Source organism: Ochotona princeps, chromosome 18 (genome assembly GCF_030435755.1).
Source record: "Ochotona princeps isolate mOchPri1 chromosome 18, mOchPri1.hap1, whole genome shotgun sequence".
Lineage (NCBI taxonomy): Eukaryota > Metazoa > Chordata > Mammalia > Lagomorpha > Ochotonidae > Ochotona > Ochotona princeps.
The window spans coordinates 34,543,867-34,564,901 of NC_080849.1; the positions used below are offsets into that span (position 1 = coordinate 34,543,867).

General features: G+C 47.9%; 1 protein-coding gene across 4 annotated transcripts in view; it reads right to left on the minus strand.

The window, feature by feature from the left end:
- Positions 1–21,035, minus strand: part of KCTD1 (potassium channel tetramerization domain containing 1) — a 210,072-nt gene that overhangs the window by 107,549 nt on the left and 81,488 nt on the right. Inside the window, exon 1 of one of the 4 annotated variants that reach the window (XM_058676917.1) lies at positions 6,983–9,122. The exons of 2 other annotated variants lie outside the window; for them this stretch is intronic. In XM_058676917.1, the coding sequence (XP_058532900.1) occupies positions 6,983–8,818 (1,836 nt within the window). In that variant the 5' untranslated portion in view covers positions 8,819–9,122. Of the gene's footprint in view, positions 1–6,982; positions 9,124–21,035 lie in introns of those variants that run through there. One more of the 4 variants, XM_058676916.1, reaches the window with a different exon arrangement.

The following is a 21,035-nucleotide window of genomic DNA, read 5'->3' on the forward strand; positions in this document are numbered from 1 at the left end:
CACAGAGATGAATTTGAAAGTACAGACTGTGGCACTAGCTCTGCTTGAGTTTATATTCCAGCTTAGTTATTTACCACCAGCTGTTCAGCCTTACACAGGGTACGGCAGCATCAATTCACCTTAATTTCCCGCTTTCTGAGATGGAAGTAACAACCAGAAATCTTGGAAGAATTATACTGAGGATGAATCACGGGGCCGCAGACCAGGGTTCCTCCAGTTGTTCACCACACATCAACTGCCTTAGAGTCTGGTGGAGCCCCAGGTGCCAATTTGGGCAGGGAGTGTGGTGGGGTGGACAGAGGGACAACTTTCTGCTTTTCCAGTAAACCTCCAAGTAACACAGGTGCAGTCAGTGGGCAGACTATACGAGGCCTTCAGCATGCCCTGGTTATGATCAGTGATTCGACTGCATTCCACAGTGAGCAGATACGGACAATATACACTCAGATTCTATAATCAATGCCTCGGGGGTGTCTCGGCCGCCTGCAGCCCAGCATTTCACACTTCCTTCTGCCTGGATCGGGGCTACTGGTCTACTCTCTGACCCATCATAACAGGGTTGCTGGAAGTATTTCACATCGCTAGCTGTTGTTCTCTAAGTTAGGGTCCTCCAACTACATCCCAGAAGCACACTGAGGTGTTAGAACCCCCCAGATCCATGGCGACACACTTATTTCTCAGACTGTAGTAACAAGGGAGCTGCTTCTAAACATCAAGCTTATGTTTGTGTGTGTCTATGTGTAATTATATATGAAGACATTGCCTACAAATACTTTGGAAGGTAAGGAAATCTACGCACATTAAATCGGAGTTTTAAAGCACCTAAAAGGTACCTAATGAATTTGATCTCTGGCATGTGGTAAAACAGTAACTGCTGTAACAAACAATATTCCTTTTTTGCCACGATGAGAGAAAATGACTGGGAACTGAATGGGAAACGCTGATATGAATGGGATTAATACAGACGAGGGGCAGGAAGGAAAACCAGAAATCAGGGATTCTCAGCATTCAAATTAGCCCTGACACTTAAACATGGCAGCTGAGTTGTTCACCAAAGCAGCGACATTTGTCTTTGTCACTCTTGGGCATTCCTTTCTGCACCCCTACCCTTTTCTCCCACCTCACGCTGCCTTAAATCTGTCAGCCCCTTCAGGTGGTACATTCCTACCCGCTTCCTCCCAGGCCTGATCAAAAGCTTTGCTTCCAAGGGAAAGCTGTAAGTCAAAGTAAGAATGAGGCCAGATACTCCCCTATCCTAGGCCAGGGCAGGGTTGGGGGAGGAGAGGCGGGGAGTGCTGGCTGTGCTGTAATGACACCAGCTCCAAGTACAGGTACAGATGGGGCTGGGAGAGTTGGTAGCGGAGCATGATCTGGGGGAGTGGGGCAGACTGGGCTGCTGCTGTGGCCCATCCCCCACCGTCCCCTTCAAGGTCATCCTGGGGCTCCTCTTTCTCTGGGACTCCAGGAAAAGCCTCATCATCATGGGAGGCCTGCCCCATCCTCACCTGACCTTGCATCCCATAGGATTGGAATCAACCAAAGTCACTGAGCCACACAGAAGGGCCTCCTGAAAAAAAGGATGCTTCCACTGACCTGGACAGGCAGAAAACACGGGCACACTAGAGAAAACTTGTTGGCATGTATAGACATACACACATAGATATTGTATGTGCTTATTAAGACAGTAAGAACAAGCTCCATCAGGTTGAAAGGGTTAGCAGGAAGGGAGTATGACTGTGAAGAAAGTGTTGACCAGGAGTGGGAGAAGGACTGAAAACCTAAAGCACACTTCACAAGGTTCAGCATCCTGCCCCACTCGTGGGTGTGGTCGTCGGCATCAGGTTCTACAATCTCACACTCAGTGCTAATCTCAGGAACAGCTTTTGCTGTAATGATGCATCTCAAAGGGCTTAATTGCTCATTAATTTCTACAGATGCAAAAGCCACCCTATGTCATCAAGTCTCAACACTGTACTAATCCTGGAAATCCCAAAGAGGTTCACTGACCCTAACACAGGAAGAGCTCACCTGCTCCCTCTCTTACCCTCATGAATTCAGCGGAGAATGACTTCAACTTTATTTCTACATCCTCTGCAAAGCCCTACGGAGGACAAGGACTGCCTGCCCCCTGTCCTGTCTGCAGCCCTTAGAAGCAGAAAGATGTTCAAGTAATGATGCCTGAATTGAACGCATCATCTTAGAACACCAGAAGCATTCGGTAAGTGTGCCGGGGCAGTGCTCTGGATCCTCAAGCAACATTTCCTTTTGTTTCTGATCATCAAGGTCAATTAATATTTTACCAGTTTATTAACACCACTCTACCTCTTTCGTAAATTCCCCAGGGAAGTTTTTGTATTGTCTAAAAACTACAATGCAGTGAATGCTGTACCACGAGAAGGAAAAGAAGTCCTAGAAATAAAAACCCAGTGAGCCAATGTTTGGGCACAATGGGTTAAGCCACTGCCTGCAAAGCCAGTATCCCATATGTGAGCGCAAGTTTATGTCCTAGCTATTCTGCTTCCAATCCAGCTTCCTTCTAATATATCTCAGAAGGCAGGATATGATGGCCAAAGCCTTGGGATCCTGCACTTGCATGGGAAACCTGGAAGAAGTTCCTGGCTCCTGATTTCAGATGGGCTCAGCTCTGGCCATTGCAACAACTTGGGAAGTGAACCAGGCTGACGGAAAAATCTTTCTCTGTGTCTTTCCTCCTCGCTATATAAATCTGACCTGCCTTTACAAAAGTAATTCTTAAAAAATCTAAAAAAAAATTCTTTGTCTCTCTCTCACTGTGCCTTTCAAATAAAATTAAACACAATTTTTAAAAAAGGATATTAAAAGGTAACATAATAAAAACCAGCTTTTTATTAGTGGGGATTTTCATGGGCTAAGAAGGCCAGGGCAAAAAAAACCCACCCAAGGGTTCTCCTTGACAATTAGCCCCTAAAACGACTGCTAGTGACTGTAGGGAAGCTACTTAGACACAGAGAGGTGGCCGTTGCTTGGCGAGCCAGATCTGAAACTCAGAGCGATGCAAAGATTTAAGTGTTATGACTGGGATCCACAACCTTTCTTGGCACCAAATACTTCTATTTCTGTTCACTTATCTGCTTTAATAATATACTGACATTTGACATAGCTTTCTACTAATGTACAATTCACCCACTATCAATATGTGTAAGGGTGCTTAACAGAAAATATAAAGTGGAGATTTCCTTCCCCAAATGCTGCCAAGTATTGAATGTGTCGCCCTTTACTTTTCTGTATTCTGATTTTACTTAAATATGTAGAAAGACCAAAACTTATCAAGGGAACTTTACTTGCCAGGTGAAAAGTGATTATTTTAGATTCCTGGTGCAGAAGCCAGAATATCAGGTGCTCAGTAACCATTTCTGGAACTAATGAAGAAAGTCACGTGTTTATATGCGAGACCTTTAGTTCCTCCACCAATTCGCATTTTCCACGCCAGGACTGCAAACATTCTTATCACCGCAAAAAGGAAAGTAGCCACAAACAATTTTTAAATACTGGGGAAAACACTTCTCTGAAACAAGACTGTTAATCCTGACAGCTCTATGTAAGCATGGCAAAGATGGCTTGAAATAATTACTCTGTCCCTTTCATGTTCAGAATAGTGTGAGTCCATCTTTGTGGGGGACAATTGCATCTTTCCTGCCCTGATTTCCAAATTCAACATAGGACTTCAGCAATTACTTCAGTAACACATAAAACACTGGCTCTCTCCTAGATCAAACAGTCCCCTTCCCACAGCAATCCTTGAATGAATAAAAACTGGCAGTCTCTGTAACTAATCAAACCACTGTGTGCACCTGCCTGGCCTCCTCTGACCCGGCCGCGAAACCTCATAGACCGACCCTTGCCCACACTGAGGACAAACACCCCAGAATGTTTCCACAAACAGAAATAAACAGTATCCACCTGTACCATAAATTTGCAAGTGCTCATATGTTTTGTAGTGAGGTAATTTTCACATATCAGTGTGGGACTGAAAAAGACATGGTCTCCCATACTTTAGCAACAAAACCACGACCTGCAGAATCTAAAATTCTATTATTATTTTTTTCCTTGGTGAATGATCACACGATTAAAATCTCTAGCATCCATCAACGCTGACGCACCGTTCTCTAAGGCAGGAAAAATGCTATATTTCCACGCAAAGAGAGCAGCCAAAAGACAAAAGACACAGTATTAAACTTTGTTAGATGGAGTTCAGACTAGCAATCGGTACTAAGAACGGCTCATCTCAGATCACAGCAGCCACAAGAGGAAAAACAGAACTCAAACTTTCCTCTCCTTTTAACACAGCCATTCAAGAGAATCACAGCATCACAAACCTTCCTCCCCAACCCAAAGTCAGATATTTCACATGAGCAACAATCTAAAGTTCATAATCTGTTAATTCTCTGGTGCATTCATTTTTCAACACGTCCCATAAATGATACACTTATTAACAGCCTCAAATAAAAAGTAGCGAGGCCTCCATCTCTGGAGAAACTCTGCATACTTCGCACAACAAAAACACCAGTGTGTCATCTCTCTGTTAGGAAGAAGTCTGTGGCCGTGTGCTCAGTAGGAGGATTTGGGCAACACACTAGATGAGGTCAGATCTATATATATTATGGCTAAGGATCCGTGTTTATAAGGAAGTAATAAGGAATCGAGCTGAGACACAGGGCACTTCCTGGCACTTTAATGACCAGCCAGAAGAGTTGATGACCCAAGTGAAGCCACAGGCCAGTAGCCCCAGCCAGTCATTAGTTCTCAGGAAATGCCCTGGACTTCAGTCGGCACGGTGACTTTAATAAATATAGGACAAAAAGTTTAATATCAGCTTTCTGCTTCAACTAAACATTCCTTTCATACTTAGATTTCAAAGACTTCACAGAGTTCTACAGAAGTTACTAGTTAAAAGAGTTCCTTAAATATCTTAACTGTTGATGTGCAAAAAATGAACACAAATGAAAAGCTATTAAATACATGAAAAGAGAACAACTTTTTGTAGTGTATAACTAAAAAAATTCTTACAACCAAGACCAAGTCTGAGAGTTACAATAATCTTCTGAGCCAGATATGGACACTCAAAAGTACATTTAAGTGACAAACTACCTTACAATAACTCAAAACCAATAAACACTCAGTCGACAGCTTCATACAATTGATTTATCTCACTCAAGTAAATAAAAAGATTGCAACAGAAGGACTGTATTTCATAGAACAAAGCAAAACCAGTGTAACAAAAGTGCCTCAGCCTCTGTGGATCTTTAGGTTATGGTTCTGACACTGGTGTGAAGATGCCAGCAGACAGGTGCGGATATACAAACCTATCCATTATTACTCTAAGCAGCTCTATGCTTTAAGAAACTTTTGGAGGTTTAACTCTAAACCAGGTGCTGCTCCAAACCACGGCATTTTAAAGATCTTCACCTTATCAGAAGAACGTTGAGTATTTCTATTTGCTTTCAAAGAAAAAGCAAATCCAAATTGTCTTTTGCAGCCTTCACGTTCTAAACAACTTCAGAGACTGTCAGGAATATCCTAAGCACTTTAGAAGTACAGAAAGACACAGCACCTACCCAGGGCTTGTGCATTTCAAAGGGCTGACTTTGCTACAGCCCCCCACTCAGTTGGCCTAAAGGCTTGTCCAGCTGCTGCTAACCCTTGGAAACAGTCAGCCTGTCTGGAACTTGAATTGCCACTTGGGAAAAGGCAGAGAGCTGACTTGTTCCCAAAGGGCTGGATCAGACACCTCTACACTGACAGTCAGAATTCTTACTTCTCCTGAGCAGCAGGGAAGGCAAAGCCATAAAGCCTCCGGTAGCCACCCCGCCTGCCTAAAAGAACCAGATCCCCAAGGACTTCCAGTTTCTAGCTCACAGAAACGGTGTCGGGAGAAGAAATACGACTTTAATAACATGAATAGAGTCCTCTAGGACAAATAATGAGCAAAGATGCATTGAACAACTGGGGCCCTCATCTTGACCTAAAATGCAGTACTGCTTTGACTTCATTCAGTTCGGGGTTTACAGACCTCCCAGCTCCCAGAGATGAACTTCTGTACCCATGCTGCCTTGCCTTCTACAGGAGCATACTCAGTCCCATATTCTTGTCACTCATTGTAAGAGTTCACACGTCCCCTAGGTGGAGAGCTCCAAGAGGAGAGGGATGGAATGGAACGTGCAGTGCTCACAGCCTGCACATCTGAGCAATGTTAACCAGCAGGGAAGCCCCACCCCAAGTGTCACTTTGTGTCTGACTACAAAGGTACAGTATGAGCCAGCACTCAGCTGCCAGGCTGGCCCATCTCTACACCGGTCCCTTTAAAAAAAAGGGGGGGGAGAGGAAGGAATGGAGAAAGAAAGAAAAAGAAGGAAGGAAGGAAGGAAGGGAGGGAGGAAGGAAGTGAAGCAAGAAGGAAGGGAGAAAGAAAACAAGCAAAGGAAAGAGAAAGTCACAGAAGTTGGGACTAGTGTTTTCTTGTTAATAACCTGTAAGTGGTTTGTCTGCCTTGCTAACTTTTGCTAACTATGTAGTAACAGTATTCTAACAGCTACTTCGACCAATCTCTGGGATTGAATTAAAGCCAACTACTTCCTCCTGATACCGTTTCAGGATTCCTGCTCTTCCTTGCCTTAAAAGCTCAGGCAGCCAATGCAGAGAACGCAGCAGGAGCGCGGCTACTCTTTTTGCTCCGAGAACAGAGCTTTTTTCTGTTTTCTTTTCAAGCTTAGCAGTGGTTCCTGAAGCCGCACGCCCTCCCTTCCACAATCTTGCAAGGCTAGGTCTCAGGGGTCCCCCAAACGCACCTAGCTAAAGCTTCTAAGAGCACCACCAACTCCAATTTGGCACACAGGCTACTTTAGAAAAACTTCTCTCCCCTAGCCCAAATCCTGTTTGGGCACCAGAGTTCGTCCCGAGGGGATCCCAGACAGAGCAGGTCATGCATAGGGTTTGGTTTGGTTACCTGGGTGGGGGAAACAATAGCAGGTGCAACTATTGTGGGAGAATTGGTGCTTCTGTGCCCATTGGCTTCTGGAAGAAGAGGCAGGGGGTCGTGTTTCACGGAAACCACCACCACCGCATCCACAGGCTCCGAGGGGCGGACGCACAGTCTTTTGGGGGACGAGGGCCCGCAGAGGTCCCCCGGCCCGAACACAGACTCGTACAGCGCGCGCTTGGGTGTAGCCTCCGGTTTCACGTCGTCGGGCCCGACCTGGCTGTCCTTGGAGAGGAGGTAAGAGTTCCCCAACGCGGGCGGCTGGGGGCGGGAGTGGTGGGAGGGGTGTGTGGAGGGGTGGTGGTGGGGGTGGGAGGGGTGTCGGGCCGCCCCGTTCAGAGACTCCGCGTAGCAGCCCTGCGGGGCGGGCGAGCCCAGCTTGGTGCCTATGCCTGCGATGCTGTTGAGAGTGGCGATGGACACGGCGCCGATGCAATGGTTGGTGTACGTCTTGGAGAGCTTGGCCGCCTTGGACAGCATTTGCATCCTGGTGCCCAGCAGGTTCTTGCCGATGGCTTTGTTCTCGTACCAGGTCACGTCACCCTCGCTGCAGTGGTCCCGCGGCCGCTGGAAGAAAGCCTTGCACAGGGGGTTGCGCTTGGAGAGGTACTTGACGAAGCTGGCATAGGGACAGAACTCTGTGCCCGTCTCGTACATGCGGGGCAAGTTCTCCTCGTCGCTGCTCTCCGCGCGCTTCTTGCTCCACGAGGACGAGCGCGACTTGTGGTAGGGCCCGAGGGACTTGAAGTAGACGAACTTGCGGCCGTCCTCGTCCATGGCCAGCCCGAACGAGTCCTCCTCCAGCTCGCGCTGGTTCTCGCGGCCGCGCGTGCAAAAGTACATGCACGTCTCAAACCAGACCTTGTTGAGCAGCCCGAAGGGCGTGCCGGTGCTAAAGACGCTGGAGGTGTAGAGCTTGCGCAGGTCGGCGCGCGTGATGGCTTGCTTCTGCACCACGGGGCCCGCGCCCTGCTCCTCTAGCTTGCGGATGACCGCGGCCAGCGTCAGGTTGGCGCTGCGCAGCTCCGGGTCCTTGGTGAGGTCGAGCGTGCGGCAGTACGGGGGCTCGTTGAGGTAGCGGTTGAGGGAGCTGCGGATGCTGATGAGCGACGACTTGCTGTAGAGCTGGCCGCTCTTGGAGCGGGCCTCGGCATAGAAGGAGCGCAGCACGCGGCACAGCGCCCCCTTGTCCATGGTCTCGAAGTCCGGGCTCTGCGCCTTCTCGCTCAGGTACTCCCGGAAGATGCGCACGGCGTAGCGGGTGGCCAGCCGGGTGTTCTCGCTCAGCCGGGCCCGCTCGGGCCGCTGCAGCACGTCGGGGTCCACCTCGGCGCCGTCCCCGGGCGGCCCGCTGCGCGCCCTGGGCGCCAGCAGCCGTGGAGGCGCCTCGGGCTCCAGCGCGGCGCTCCGGTCCATATTGATCGTATGGACCGGCTCGGGCTCCAGCTCTTCCCCGGCCGAGTCCACGGGTTCCAGGGGTTCGTCCCAGTCCAGCCCCATCTCCTCCTCCTCCTCCTCTTCCTCCTCCTCCTCGTCCTCCTCCAGCCCCCCACCTCCGTCCTCCTCCTCCTCCTCCTCGTCCCCCGTTATCTGCACCTCCTGGATCTCGTCCTCCTCCTCCTCCTCCTCTTCCTCCTCCTCGCCCGCGCTGCAGTAGTGCGGGCGGCCGTGACGGCGGCCGCGGGTCCCCGCGCCGCGCTCCCCCTCGCCCCGCTCCCCATTGTTCTCGGCGGCCGCGGCGGCTGCGGCCGCGCCACCGCCCGCGCTGGTGTTACAGTCCCCGCTGCCAGGCATTCTCGCCATATTGCCGTCTCTCTGCCAGTCCTCGGGCAGGGCGCATGCGCTATATTGGACCGCAGCGCTGAGAGCTTTTGTGTTTAATGACCTTCAGCTACCGGGAGGCAAAGCTAGGCTCTTAAAGGAGCCGCGCTCCAATTGTCCTTCCCGAGTGCGGCTCCGGAGGGGCAGCGGCGCGCGGGGGATGCAGGGCAGGGGCGCTGGGGGCTCCGTTAGGCCGGGAGAGTGCCCGGGACACTGGCCGGCCGGACTTCCCTCCTCCCCCCCTCCATCCAGCTCCCCAATTCTAATAAAACTTTGGGTGGGGGGGAAAAGAAGAAGAAGGAAGAAGGGGAGGGAAAGCTGTCGGTGGGGGCGAAACCCTCCCAACTTACCCTCTGGCTGCGCGGCGCGGCGAGGCGCGCGGGCCCGGGCAGGAGCGAGGGTGGGCCGGCGGGAGGGCGGGGCGCGCTGGCTTCTCTAAGTAATGCCCGAGGCGCGGCGCCCCCTCTGCCGCCCCCTCATTGCCCCCCGGAGCCGGGGGTTCGGGGCGGCCGCGGGTGCTGCAGGGAGAAGCCCGAGTGTGGGGCTGCCCAGAGCGGAGCGGAGCTGGCAGGTTAATGAGTAGGGTGGAGGAGGCACGGGAGGCCCCGCACCCTCCCGGCGCCCGCGGCCAGGGCGCAGCGGGCGAGGCTTGGGAGCGGGACTGGGCTGGCGGCGGCCGCTCCCCCACCTACTTGCTGGCGGCGAGGCGCGGGCGCCTGGGGCCAGGCGCGCGGCTCCCAGCTCGCTTTCCGACTCTTGCAAAGGAGGGAAACACGCCCCACGTCAGCCTCATCTCTCTCCACTTTTCCAACTGCCACTTTTAAGCTGTCATTAAAGACCTGGGGCGCTCCCCGTAGGTCTGGGGCAAGTCCGCGCCGGTCCAGCCGGCCCGGGGAAGGAGCGCAAGAGAAGAGGCTGGGAGGGGCGGGGGTGATGGAGAGGGGAGACACGGGTAGTGGCGCTCGGGATCCCAGGGACCCCTCCCCACCCGCTCCAGCCGCCGCCCTCCGGGTCTGGGAGGGGCCAGACAACTCCCTCGGGCGAGGCGCCGCACTGGGCTGGAGCCGACGCAGTGCCAGGCCCTATTTGCTGGGCGGACGGAACAGGGGACACTTGGGTCTCGGCCGCCCCTGCTCGAATCCCGGCAGCGCGGATCCCGGGAGTGTTCTCCCTTCAAGTTTGCCAACCGCCAGGCATTCGTTCCCCCCACTCCCAACCCCCCCGGGCTGCGCTGCCTCTGGCGCGCGGGGGCGGCACCTCGGAAACTGGAAAGGCAGCCAAAGAGCTCGCCCCGTCCCGCTTTCCCATAGGAGACACTGTCCCACTTCCAGCCCAACGCCCGCCCCTGGCACGTCCCAGGCTCCAGGCGCGTCCTCACGTCGCCGCCTGCCTGTTCTCCTGGGCCAAAGGCAGCGCCCCAAGAGCTTCCAGGGGACCTGGGCTATTCTTGGGTGGCAAGGTCCCGGCCACCTCTGGAGCGTACTCTGATCTCTGATCACATCCTTACTTCCCGCTCGTGCCACCAGATTGAGCTGGTCAGCTCCGAGTCCTCAGGAGTGAGGGGCACCAACGGAGTCAGGTCGCAACAGCTCGTCCCAGGCCAGGACGGCTCTCCTAGGAGGCAGCTTTGTGTGTTCCTTCATTACGCACTCGAATTTGCCTCCAAATCCGAATTCTCTGTAATTGGGCTACGAAAGCCGGGGGCAACTGCTCGGCCCCCCTTTCCCTGCCCACCCGCTCTGCTTTGGGGGCAAGTTATTTTATGCACCAAGACAAACAAATCCACATATTTGCAACTTAAATTTTTTTTTTTTTTTGAGAGAAAGGAATATGAGGTTTCCGGACATTTAAGTGGGACTGGTGTCTTTTTCCCTGGTGAGTGCTACTCGCCCTTCGGTGGCTCACGGGCCCTGGACGTCCCGCAGTGTCGGGACAGCCGCGCCAGGTTTTGGGCCCCTGCGGCTTGTGGGGGAACAAACGCGCGCACCTGGCCTGTCAGTGTCCTTGCTCTCCCTGGAGACTTTCATGGCCCGCAAGGAACCTGGAGGTTGTGCTCCTCGGGAATTGTGCCTAAGGTGTGGCCAGAGGGATGTCTGGCTTTATTCACTGCTGCACTGCTCCCCTCACCTGCCCGAGAAAAACACAGAAAGTTGCGTTTGTTTCGCCGAACCTAGGATAGTGAGCCGCTAAGTTGATTGCACACCGGGATCCAGACACCGATCACACTTGGCTATTTCCGGGGGCGGGAAGTTAGCCCTTTTTCCAAGGACGGGCCCTGGCTGCTCTGTCTTGGTGTTGAGAATCTAGATGGGTGTTGGGCAAGTCAGCGGCTAGGGAATTGCTTCCCAGCGGCTCACATTGGGAACTCCGAGAGAGAGCCGGGGAGTCTTGCTGCACCCGCAGCTCCGGCTGCGCTTTGGGCCGGGCCGGGCCGGGCAGGGCCGGGTAGGGTGCCAAGGCCCACGCTCTGGGTGGTGAGCACAGCAGCTGCCGGCGGCCTTCCCACTTCTGCAGGCGGCGCAGCCCACCCGGTCCACTGCCGGCAGTTCCCCTCCCTGCTGGGCGAGCTGCTTTGAATTGCTTGCAGTTTGCCGGAGGCGGTGTACAGGGTTGGACGCTCCGGGAAACAAAGCAACCCAAAACAGCTCCCAGTTGACGTCAACTTATTTCCAGAAGAGAAAATAGTTTTGCCCTCGGAGGACAAAATCCCCCCAGGCAGGTCTGTACTGGTAAAAGCCGGGAGAAAGGGGGTGGGAAATGGCAAACCGGAGGGGGGGAAAAAAGCCAAACAAGCCCAAATTAACTTTTTAACGGACTTGTAAAAACAGCCGTTTCAGGTGCTGCCTCGACGTTGGTAAACAACCAGCAAGACCCACAATGAGATTATAGACGAAAACGCACCTTGGAAAGTATGTCGCGGTCCGATTATTGGGCCTTTGTAAATCTGCTTGGGCGCAGCAGTTCCTGAAAAGCTACCAAAATTCCTTGTGCATCATATATTTTATCAGCTACTGGAAGAAAAAACAACAACAACAAAAAAAACCTCTTCGGGTTAGTAAGTAGAAAGAACATCTAAAAAAAAAAAAAAAAGCACCTTTCTCCCTCAACCAAAACAGAAGTTGCTTAAGTTTTAAACCTTAATAACATAAAATCACAGCTGAGTTCATCAAGGAGTTCAATGGCAGGTTTAATAAATGATCCCCCATCCCGTGATTCCATAAACTAAGTTCCAAGTCGAGAGAATTCCTTCTGATTAGTTTTGTGACCAGGCAGTATTGGTTGTCCTGGCTCCCATCAGCCCAGCGCTAAGATGCACTGTTTGACTCTTGGGCAGCTTGAATTCAGCCCACCACCCCTTACCTCTGTCCAGGAACATTTTGTGTCTTATGCAGGACACGTGGCTTCTTGATTTGAAAAGCAATTGTAATGCTGTATGGGACATTTACTGCAATTGTGTAAATGTTAGGATTCTTTACTAAACTACCATGAGGTGTTCACAGCTCTAACAAGATATTGCACATTTTTTGTCTCTTTAATCATCATTATGAAACACCACCTATATGTTTGTGTCTCTCTGTTTTTGTTTTGTTTCCCACCTCCCCCCCAGAAAATCAGGAGGTGGAGATAAAGTTATTTTGATAGGAAACCTGCAAGTTCTCTCATTTTGTTACCACTCATCTACACCCATCTTAGGGTGATACTCTGTGAAACTTCACACCTTACAGAAACATATTAGAATGTATGTTTCTCATATTTAAATTGTCAATACCAATTAGGATAACCTTCTAAGAGGTATCCTCTTCAGAAGTCAAGACTATTCTTGCTCTTGACTTTCAATTCTTTAACCTAGAAACTGCCTCCAGTTTTCTGAGCATCATCGGTTACTTCATTGAAAAAGTTGATTTTTTATCTCCTTGTGAATCCTCTGCCAAACCAAAATACCTTTATAGTTCCAGTCTGGTGCCTGAGAATACGGTAGTTATTTATGTTGAATGAGTGGAGTAATAGCATCTGTATTTAGTTAAATCCTACATGTACCAGAAAACTTTATTGTGAAAAATAGAACTATCTTCAGTCTAGATTTATTAAAAATCAGAAAGTACCTGCAAGGCAACAGTATAGCTTGTAACTTACAGTGGGCTTGATGACAGGACTGGTTTGAAAGAGTAACTCCCTGTCACATGCAACAGAGAACTATTGCAAAAGTGGAGTGGGAGACCATTGTCTCTCCAGTGTTAATGCTGACCAATCTGAAAACAGAATAAGGAATGGATGTGTCTTAAGTATTAGTAGAAGTGATTTGGGGAAGTACTTAAATTGGTGGGTTTAAGGAATTTTATGGTCTCTTGTGCAGAGGCCAGAGAAAACATTTAGTTTTTTTTCTAAATGAAAAGATAAAGCCATACTCTCTTGATCTGATTACTAAAAAAGATTCATACTGTGTTCTGGAGGTTAGATATGAATTTGAATCGAAGCTATTTTGATATATCTTTGTTTCAGGGTTCCATTATTTATTCTGTAACATTGAAGACCATCTTAAAAAATGTTTTTCAAACTGAGATGAAAACTGAACCCATGTAATCTAACTACATAAAGTGAAGGAAAGGAAAAATAACCCCACATGCATAGAAACCATGCCATCTCTGTGGCCCTTTCTCCGTTCATTTCCAGTATAGCACTTTAGCATATTTTAGCAGCGTGGTTGACATAGAGTAGCCACTCCGAAAATAAACAATATTTATGGGGAAGGAGGCTGGGAGAGAGAACTGACCTCAAAAGGAGGCTGCCTGACTGAGAGCTTCATGTCTGAAATCTGTCCTGTGTTTGGATCCTGGTTTAGGAGCAACCATCCTGTTGTACGTGTCTGTTCTTTCATTGTTATATTATCTGAGTGGTGACCATAATGGTCCAAAGGGCCCATCCCCATGGGATCATTTGGAGAATTAAATAGTTAACTAATAGGTATGAAACACTTAACATAGTATCCAAAACATTAGTGAACATTCAATCATTGGCTTTAATTTCTTAAGGCTCAATTGTTTCCCAACATTGATTTTAAACCGGAAAACTAAGGCCAGTGATACAAAGGGTGAGCCAGAGGGCCAGAATCTCCACATGTCAACAAGGTAGGCAAGACTGGCCCATGGTGCACGCCCCAGCCACCGAATGCCATTCAGCCTCTGGGAACCAAAGAATAGAGAAAGAAAAACAGCTTCTCTGCCCTTTAAAATCCTTTGTGTGTAATTTTATTTGGAAATCTTGGAAAGGCAGGATATTAGAAACTGAGGCCTGTGACTGTACGTACAACAGAAATGGGTTAAAAAACGGAATAATAGGTCCTTGTCAAGACTCCACTGTGATGGATGAGACATGGACCCTAGCTTGAGCTAGCAATAAAGTGTCTTTGCTAACAAAAAAAGAAAGAAAGAAAAGACACAGTAATATTTTCCTGGGTTATTTAAAGTAAAGACTGCTTTGTGTTTTATAAGTAATGAGAGTGAAATTGGGGGGGGGGTAACCCCAGTGCCTATCAAACTGTGTCATAAAACAAAATAATAATAATAATAATATAAGTAATGAAAGTGAGGAATTCAGAGACAAAAGGAGTGTCCATGAATGTAACCCCACTAGAGGGGATGCTTTCATTGAAACCCTGGGCTGTGCTGCACAAATTGGGGATGGAGGAAAAAGGAAAGGACTGTTTTCCCTTGATGCTTTCAAACACACACACACACACACACTCATACAGCAGGTCAAACAAACTTGGTTAATAAAGAGGTCAAATATAAATGTTCTCAAAGTTAAGTCAAAGCTAAGCTAAAATTAATACTGGTGATCATTTATTTCCCTATCTTTTATTCCTATGTTTTTAAACTGCATGTAGGGTCAAGTGGATGTTAATCTTATTATTAAATAGCATTTATTTCAATATCATTGCAATGTTAATTGCAGTGGAAAGGGAGTTAAAGATGTATGTTACTATGTAACAAACAGGTATAGCATTTTTTAAATAATGAAGAAGAAACTATAATGGTCTTGTAATACAAACTATACCTGAAACTAATTGTTATATTTCAAATAAAGAAGTATGTTAAATCAGTAAAATCAAAACAGCCAACAACAGATTTTTATGAACCACTTTATATTCAAATTTTGGTATGAACGTGTTACTCTGTTTTTAGTTGTCAGTTTCACTTAGAATAGCCTTTTGAGAAAGTAAATAGGCAACATCTTCAAAAGCCATAGCAAGGTTCCTATTTTTTTGACCCAGAAATGACTTTTAGAAATTCATCTTCTTAAGAAATCTTTTTCTCTCTTTAAATATGTTTATTAATTTATTTCAGAGACAGAGTGTCAGAGAGATAGATTCCGTCCACTCATTCACTTCCCAAATGCCTGCACTTGCTAGGGTCAAAGATTTCATTTTATTTCTATTTTGGTAAAGTTTGGTGTATTGCTTCTAGACCCCTTGGACATGTTGCAGCACATTTTACAAGGTGTACTCTAGAGCTATATTTGATCATGTCTTGGAGATCTACCTTTGTTGACAGAAGTCTAGAGTGTATTTGCTGAGTGAGTAATGGAAGAAGTTCAATTAGGGTAAAATCATGTCTTCTCAGTGTTTCTACAGCAATGCCTGGTACCCTCTGAGGAAGGATGAAAGTGTAGGGTCTGCCTAGGAAGGCCAAGCAAGATCAATGTTAAGGCTCACATCCACTATCTTCAGGATACTGAAAAACTTCAAGGACCTGATCTGGAAGCTCTAGATAGCAAGGACTGGTATCTGAGTGTTTCCTGGCAATTCACAGAAAGTGGGGAACAGTGGGTATCTTCCTGCCCTGTGGCTGTTTCTAAACGAACTAAAAAAGAAAAGAAAAAAAAAATCCCCTTTTAAATACCCAGAAGCACTAACCCACATTTTGAACTAATTGACTTACTTTTTTGTTAGGAAAGCTTAATTTAACTGATAGGGGCACATGGGTTTATGTGAATATTTAAAGAAGCCCTGGGATGGGTTTGTTCTATTTCTTTAATTTGATGCTGGAGATGCAGGCTCAGTGCCTGATGGAAGAAGACTGCTTTGGAGTGGGGCAAGCAGACAGGAAGCAGTGAGGACCCAGCTTCTCCAGTGCTTTGATGGAACTGTGTAGAGGCAGAGCACGCTTGCTGTGGGAGAGGATCGGGAACGCCTCCTGTGTAGTCTCCCCATGCCTGCCCTTTGATTAGGATACCATATGGGTCACGCCTTGTCCTTTCTGCACATCAAAATAAACTCCCCTTGTGCTGAGTGCATTGTTGGTTTTAGAATCTTTTCTCAGTGGCTCATTCCCTTGAATTAAAGCACTTGCGCGTGCGTGTGCGAGCGTGCGCACACACATACACACTGGAAGAGAGAGGAGAGAACAAAACCATGGCTCATCACTCTATCCTGACTATAAAAAACAGTTAAGTGTTTCTTGGCAAAGATTCAGAAAATAGAGAAATCTGAAAAAAATGGATCTGCATGGTATTTCTTTTATTTAGTGAATGCTTTGTGGGGGAGGAGGTGAGGGGGTCCTGGTCTTTGATCTTAATTCTCTCAACTCCATGTTAGGAATATTTGCGAGGTGCAGTCCTCTTTCCCACACGTGTAGAAACCCAGAGAGATCGCGTAACTTTCCCAGCATCACACAACGTGTGTGGTTAGATGGCCAAGCCCACCACTGTTTGGAATGGTGGTCAAGTTCAGGCCTTTCTTGGCGTTTTTCTCAGTGCCCAGAGAAAAACCACTATTCAAAATATGTGATCAGTGACTGCTATGATTTGAAGGTGTCCTTCCTACCACCCCAACCTGCTAAGTGTTGTGCTGGAGACTAATGTTAATGGCATTTGAGAGCTCTGGGACCCCTGAGAGGTGACTGGGTTATGGCGGCAGGATTAATCTATTCAAGGATTAATGGATTAGTAAGAAAGGAGTTGTGATGACATTTTGACCAGGGAGTGGCTTTGTTATAAAAGGGAGCTGCCCTGGATGCTCCATCCAGCTCCCCACGTGGTGTCCTGCAGTGCCTTTGCACTTAGCAGGGAGCCCCCGCTGCAGGAAGGCTCTCTTCCCAGATTACCCATCCTCCAGAACTGTAAGAAATCAATCTCTTTTCTTTATAGATGTTCCAGTCTGCGGGATGTTCCAGTCAGTTATAGCAAGAGAAAGTGGACTAGGACAACGGATTCTTGGCAAAATTTGCCACACTTAAGAGGCAGGCAGGTGGACGTGGCATCTCTTGGGAATCTGATCCGAGAGTGCTTGGGTTTGACTTTTCCTTCCCATTCAGATCCAGCTCTGCTCCTGGCAGCAGATGTTAGTCCAAGGACCTGGGTTCCTGCCACCCTGGTGTGAGATTCAGGTAAAGGTCTCTTTCTCCGTTTTTCTCCCTTCATTCTGCAGTTTATGTAAATAAAACGGGGCGGGGAGGGGGAAGGAGAGAGATAAGAAGCAAGACTTTGTCCTACAGCATACCCAATCTGTGTTGGGGAGAGGGGTAGGCCAACATGATCAGTAGTTTTTCTTCTGTCCTTATTGTAGTTATCTGACTTCAGTCTGCCATGGGAAAACACAGGAACCTGTTCTTCATCTGGCTCTGGGAAGTTGAGTTGAACTGTTGCAATTTGAGGATGAGCCCTGCTCCAGGCGTCTTTGCCATCCATATGGTGACATATGAAGCACAACTTTAAGTTCATGATCACAGAAAAGCCCAGGCAAGTGCTGGCTATGCAGCTATTCCCAGTTCTGTGGCATTTGGGAAGCTGTAAGGGCTTCCGCGACCTTAGCACCATGCTTTGGCTAACATGCATTCTGAATCACTATGTGGCTTTCCTAGAATTGTTAGCTTTTAGAGTTGGAGTCTGAGGCAGGGGCTCAGAGGATATCATAGGAAGATCTGTTTAAAATGCAGATTCCTCAATTCCAGAGATTCTGATGGTTGCAGCCCAGTAACACATATTTTTCAGACAATTCTAATACTTATCTGACGACACTACAAGGAGCATTGCCTTCAAAGCCTAATATGATGTACCAACAACTCCAAAAGGTGACAAAATAATTTCCTCCTTGCAATGATTCCTAAAGCATTTTGGGGCTGTGAATTCATTGGAAAACCAGGTGGAAGTCATGAAGCCTCCTCCAGGAAATGGACACGTAACCCACCTTGGCTGCTGTTGCAGGGGACAGGCTTCAAGGCCACATGCTAGAGCTCTGCCCTCCGATCTTTAATATCACCTCAGCCATTTTCCTTCCCTGGTCAAAATGTTATCACAACTCCTTTCTTACTTGAGATCCAGGTCCAAATTCCTCATCACCTAGCCTGGGTTCCCAACATTGCCCATTGCATCCCGGGCTAGTCCCCTGTGGGACAGGAGGGACTCTGAGAGAACAGTGCAGGAAGGTTCCAATACAGGGAAGGCTGAAGGCTGAAGTCTCCAGAACGTGAGACATCCCCTCGTCATCTGGAAGGCTCGATGGAATACAGAAGGCTGGGTCCATCTGCATCATGTCTGATCAACAAGGGGGGGGCTCAGAAGATACAGGTTCTTGGATGCTTTTGTTGTTGCTGCTGATTCAGGGCTCCACTGTGACCCAGGAGAACGTAGATTAACTTCATTTGCGTAGGTTTGAATATAATTGTGTCCTCCAACTGCATGTTGAAATTTGATTGCTATTGTGGTGGCTGTGGGAGGCGGGGCCTTTAAGAGGCAGTTTGGTCATTAAAGAGAACCAGCTGCTTTCTCCCAGAACTGAGTGAGTTACCACAAGAAAGGGTAGTCGGAAAGTGAGGCCACCTCTCATGGTACATCTCTTCCGTGCGCATACCTGCCTGTTCACCTTTCCTTGCCTTTCTGCTTGCTCCCTGGAGCTGGATCCAGGGGCCACCCTCAGTGCTATGCTTTTGGACTTCAAAATAAACTTCCATCCTAATAAATCGCTCAGTCTTGTGTATTTTGTTACAGCAACGGAACATGAACTAAAACGACGCCAAAGGGAAGGCATCAGCCTGGCGAAGGAGGAGCAGTGGGGCCTTGGGCTGAGGGGCAGGGTCTGCTGAGCCCTGCAGGGTGGATTCCAGGGTTGATCATGTGGTGAGAGGAGCGGCTAAGGTGCCTGAATCTTGTTGGACAGAGCCCTATAGTACCAGCTCCCATTCTACCGGGGAACTTCCTCCGGTCCTCTTTGTGGATTCTCTTGGTTCATTAGGGTCCACCTCCAAATCCCACTACTCAGAGAATAGGCTTTTACCTTGGCAGTTAATATGCCACTTGCAGCACTCACTTCAATGGCAGAGCCTGGGGTCAAGTCCTGGCTTCCTGCTGATGCACACCTTGGGAGGCAGCAGGCAGGGCTCAAGCACTTGGACTGCTGACACTCATGTAGGAGACCCAGATGACCTTCCAGGCTCCTGTGAGTATTTGGGGGATTAACTAGCAGATGGAAGGTCTCTGTTCTCCCTACCTTTCAAATAAAATTAGAATAAACTATTTGAACTCCCGCTTCTCCAGGAAGGAAGAATGAAGGCACCTTCACTGAAGCTGCCCTGGCAGCACCTTTGGTTGATTTCTTTCTTCTGGCTGATGTCTTTTCCTTGCTGGTTATGGGCCTCATCTCCTGTGGGTTAAATCTGACTTTTCTTCCTCCCCTCACTCTTTGGAGGTTTCTTCTGCATGAGATTTCACACCAAACAGTGAATCTTCTGGCTGCCTATACTTTGGAATCACCAATCTCACTGAATAATTTAAGGGAGAAATGTCAGCCTTACCATTCCTCTTTAAAAAAAAAAGATAAAGGGAATATGGCAAATATATTTAAGTACTTAACATAAAGCATGGGAGTTTTATTCTTTCCAATTTTTATGTGTACGGTCTCACAATGTAAAAGAATGTATCAGTGGCCAGACCCATTAAAGTGAAAGTTCCTATTGCCTGACTGGGGTCTCTGAGAGGCCCTCATACACTCTGATTTTCTATCCTCCAATGACTTATTCTTCTCCAGGCTTCTCCTAGACTACCTTGGATTTGGCCATTGGCTGCATGTTAGACTTAACTGAAGAATTGGTGCGCACGCGCACACCCACCCACCCCCCCACACACACAAAGTACAGAACCCAAGATCCTTCCTCTAAGCACCTAACTTCATTGATGTGGAAAGCAGTGTGGACAGGGGGAAGGTGATGCCCATGTGCGGCCAAGATTGGGACCCAAGGACATGCTGGCATTTGTGGTTGGTGTGTAAATGGTGCGCATTGTTTTTATTGTAAATATTCATTAATAGTAATCTGGGCTGCACATAAAGATGCTGGTGTCAGAATGCTCTTAAAGTGTTATCTGCAATTTAGACTCAGTGGCTACAACCTAACTTTGGAAGTAAATAGTGAATAACTTAACACCTCATCTATATAACAGCACGTTAACTGTAAATATAGAGAATAATATGGTTCTGTAGGTGCCGAATAGAATGGTCTCCAAGATATTTATTAAGCAGGTAGAGAATATTAATGAAAAGAGTAAGTCTAGGAGCTGGTGTTGCTTGTGAGTTTAGCATTCCATATTGCAGTGCTTGTTTGAGTTCTGGCTGCTGTTTCCCTTTTAAAGAATTTTTATGTTCTTTTTAAAAATGTGTACATATTTGAGAGGGTTGCACACCCATAAGCTACTCTGTTTCTAATAAAGCTTCCTGCTAATGTACCTGGAAGGGCAGCAAAAGACCAGGAGTTCATGGCTTCTGGCTTGCGGCTGTGGCCATTTGAGGAGTAAAACCAGCAGATGGAAGCTCTCTCTTTTTCCCTCTCTCTTTTTCCCTCTCTCTTTCTCTCTCTTTCACTCTGCCTTTCAAATAATCTTTTTTGTTTTAAGAGAAGCATAAATCTAACTGCTGAAAAGAAAAGAACTAACACGATCTATACATATTTTAAAAATGTTAATACATGAAAGCATTTTTAGTAGAGTCTTTAGGGGAAGGAAACAGTACTGGGATTTAGCTTCCTATACTTTATACTTTGAAATTGTTGCCTTTTGTATGATGGATTTGTGTTCCCTTACTGCTTATTTAATGAAAATGGGCCCATGTGCCAACATCTCTGAACTCTGTGCCTGTGGCTGTCGTTGCTCTGCTGAGCGACTCATATCATCAGGTGCCCTGGGTCCCTTTACTTGAATGTCAGATATGTCCTCC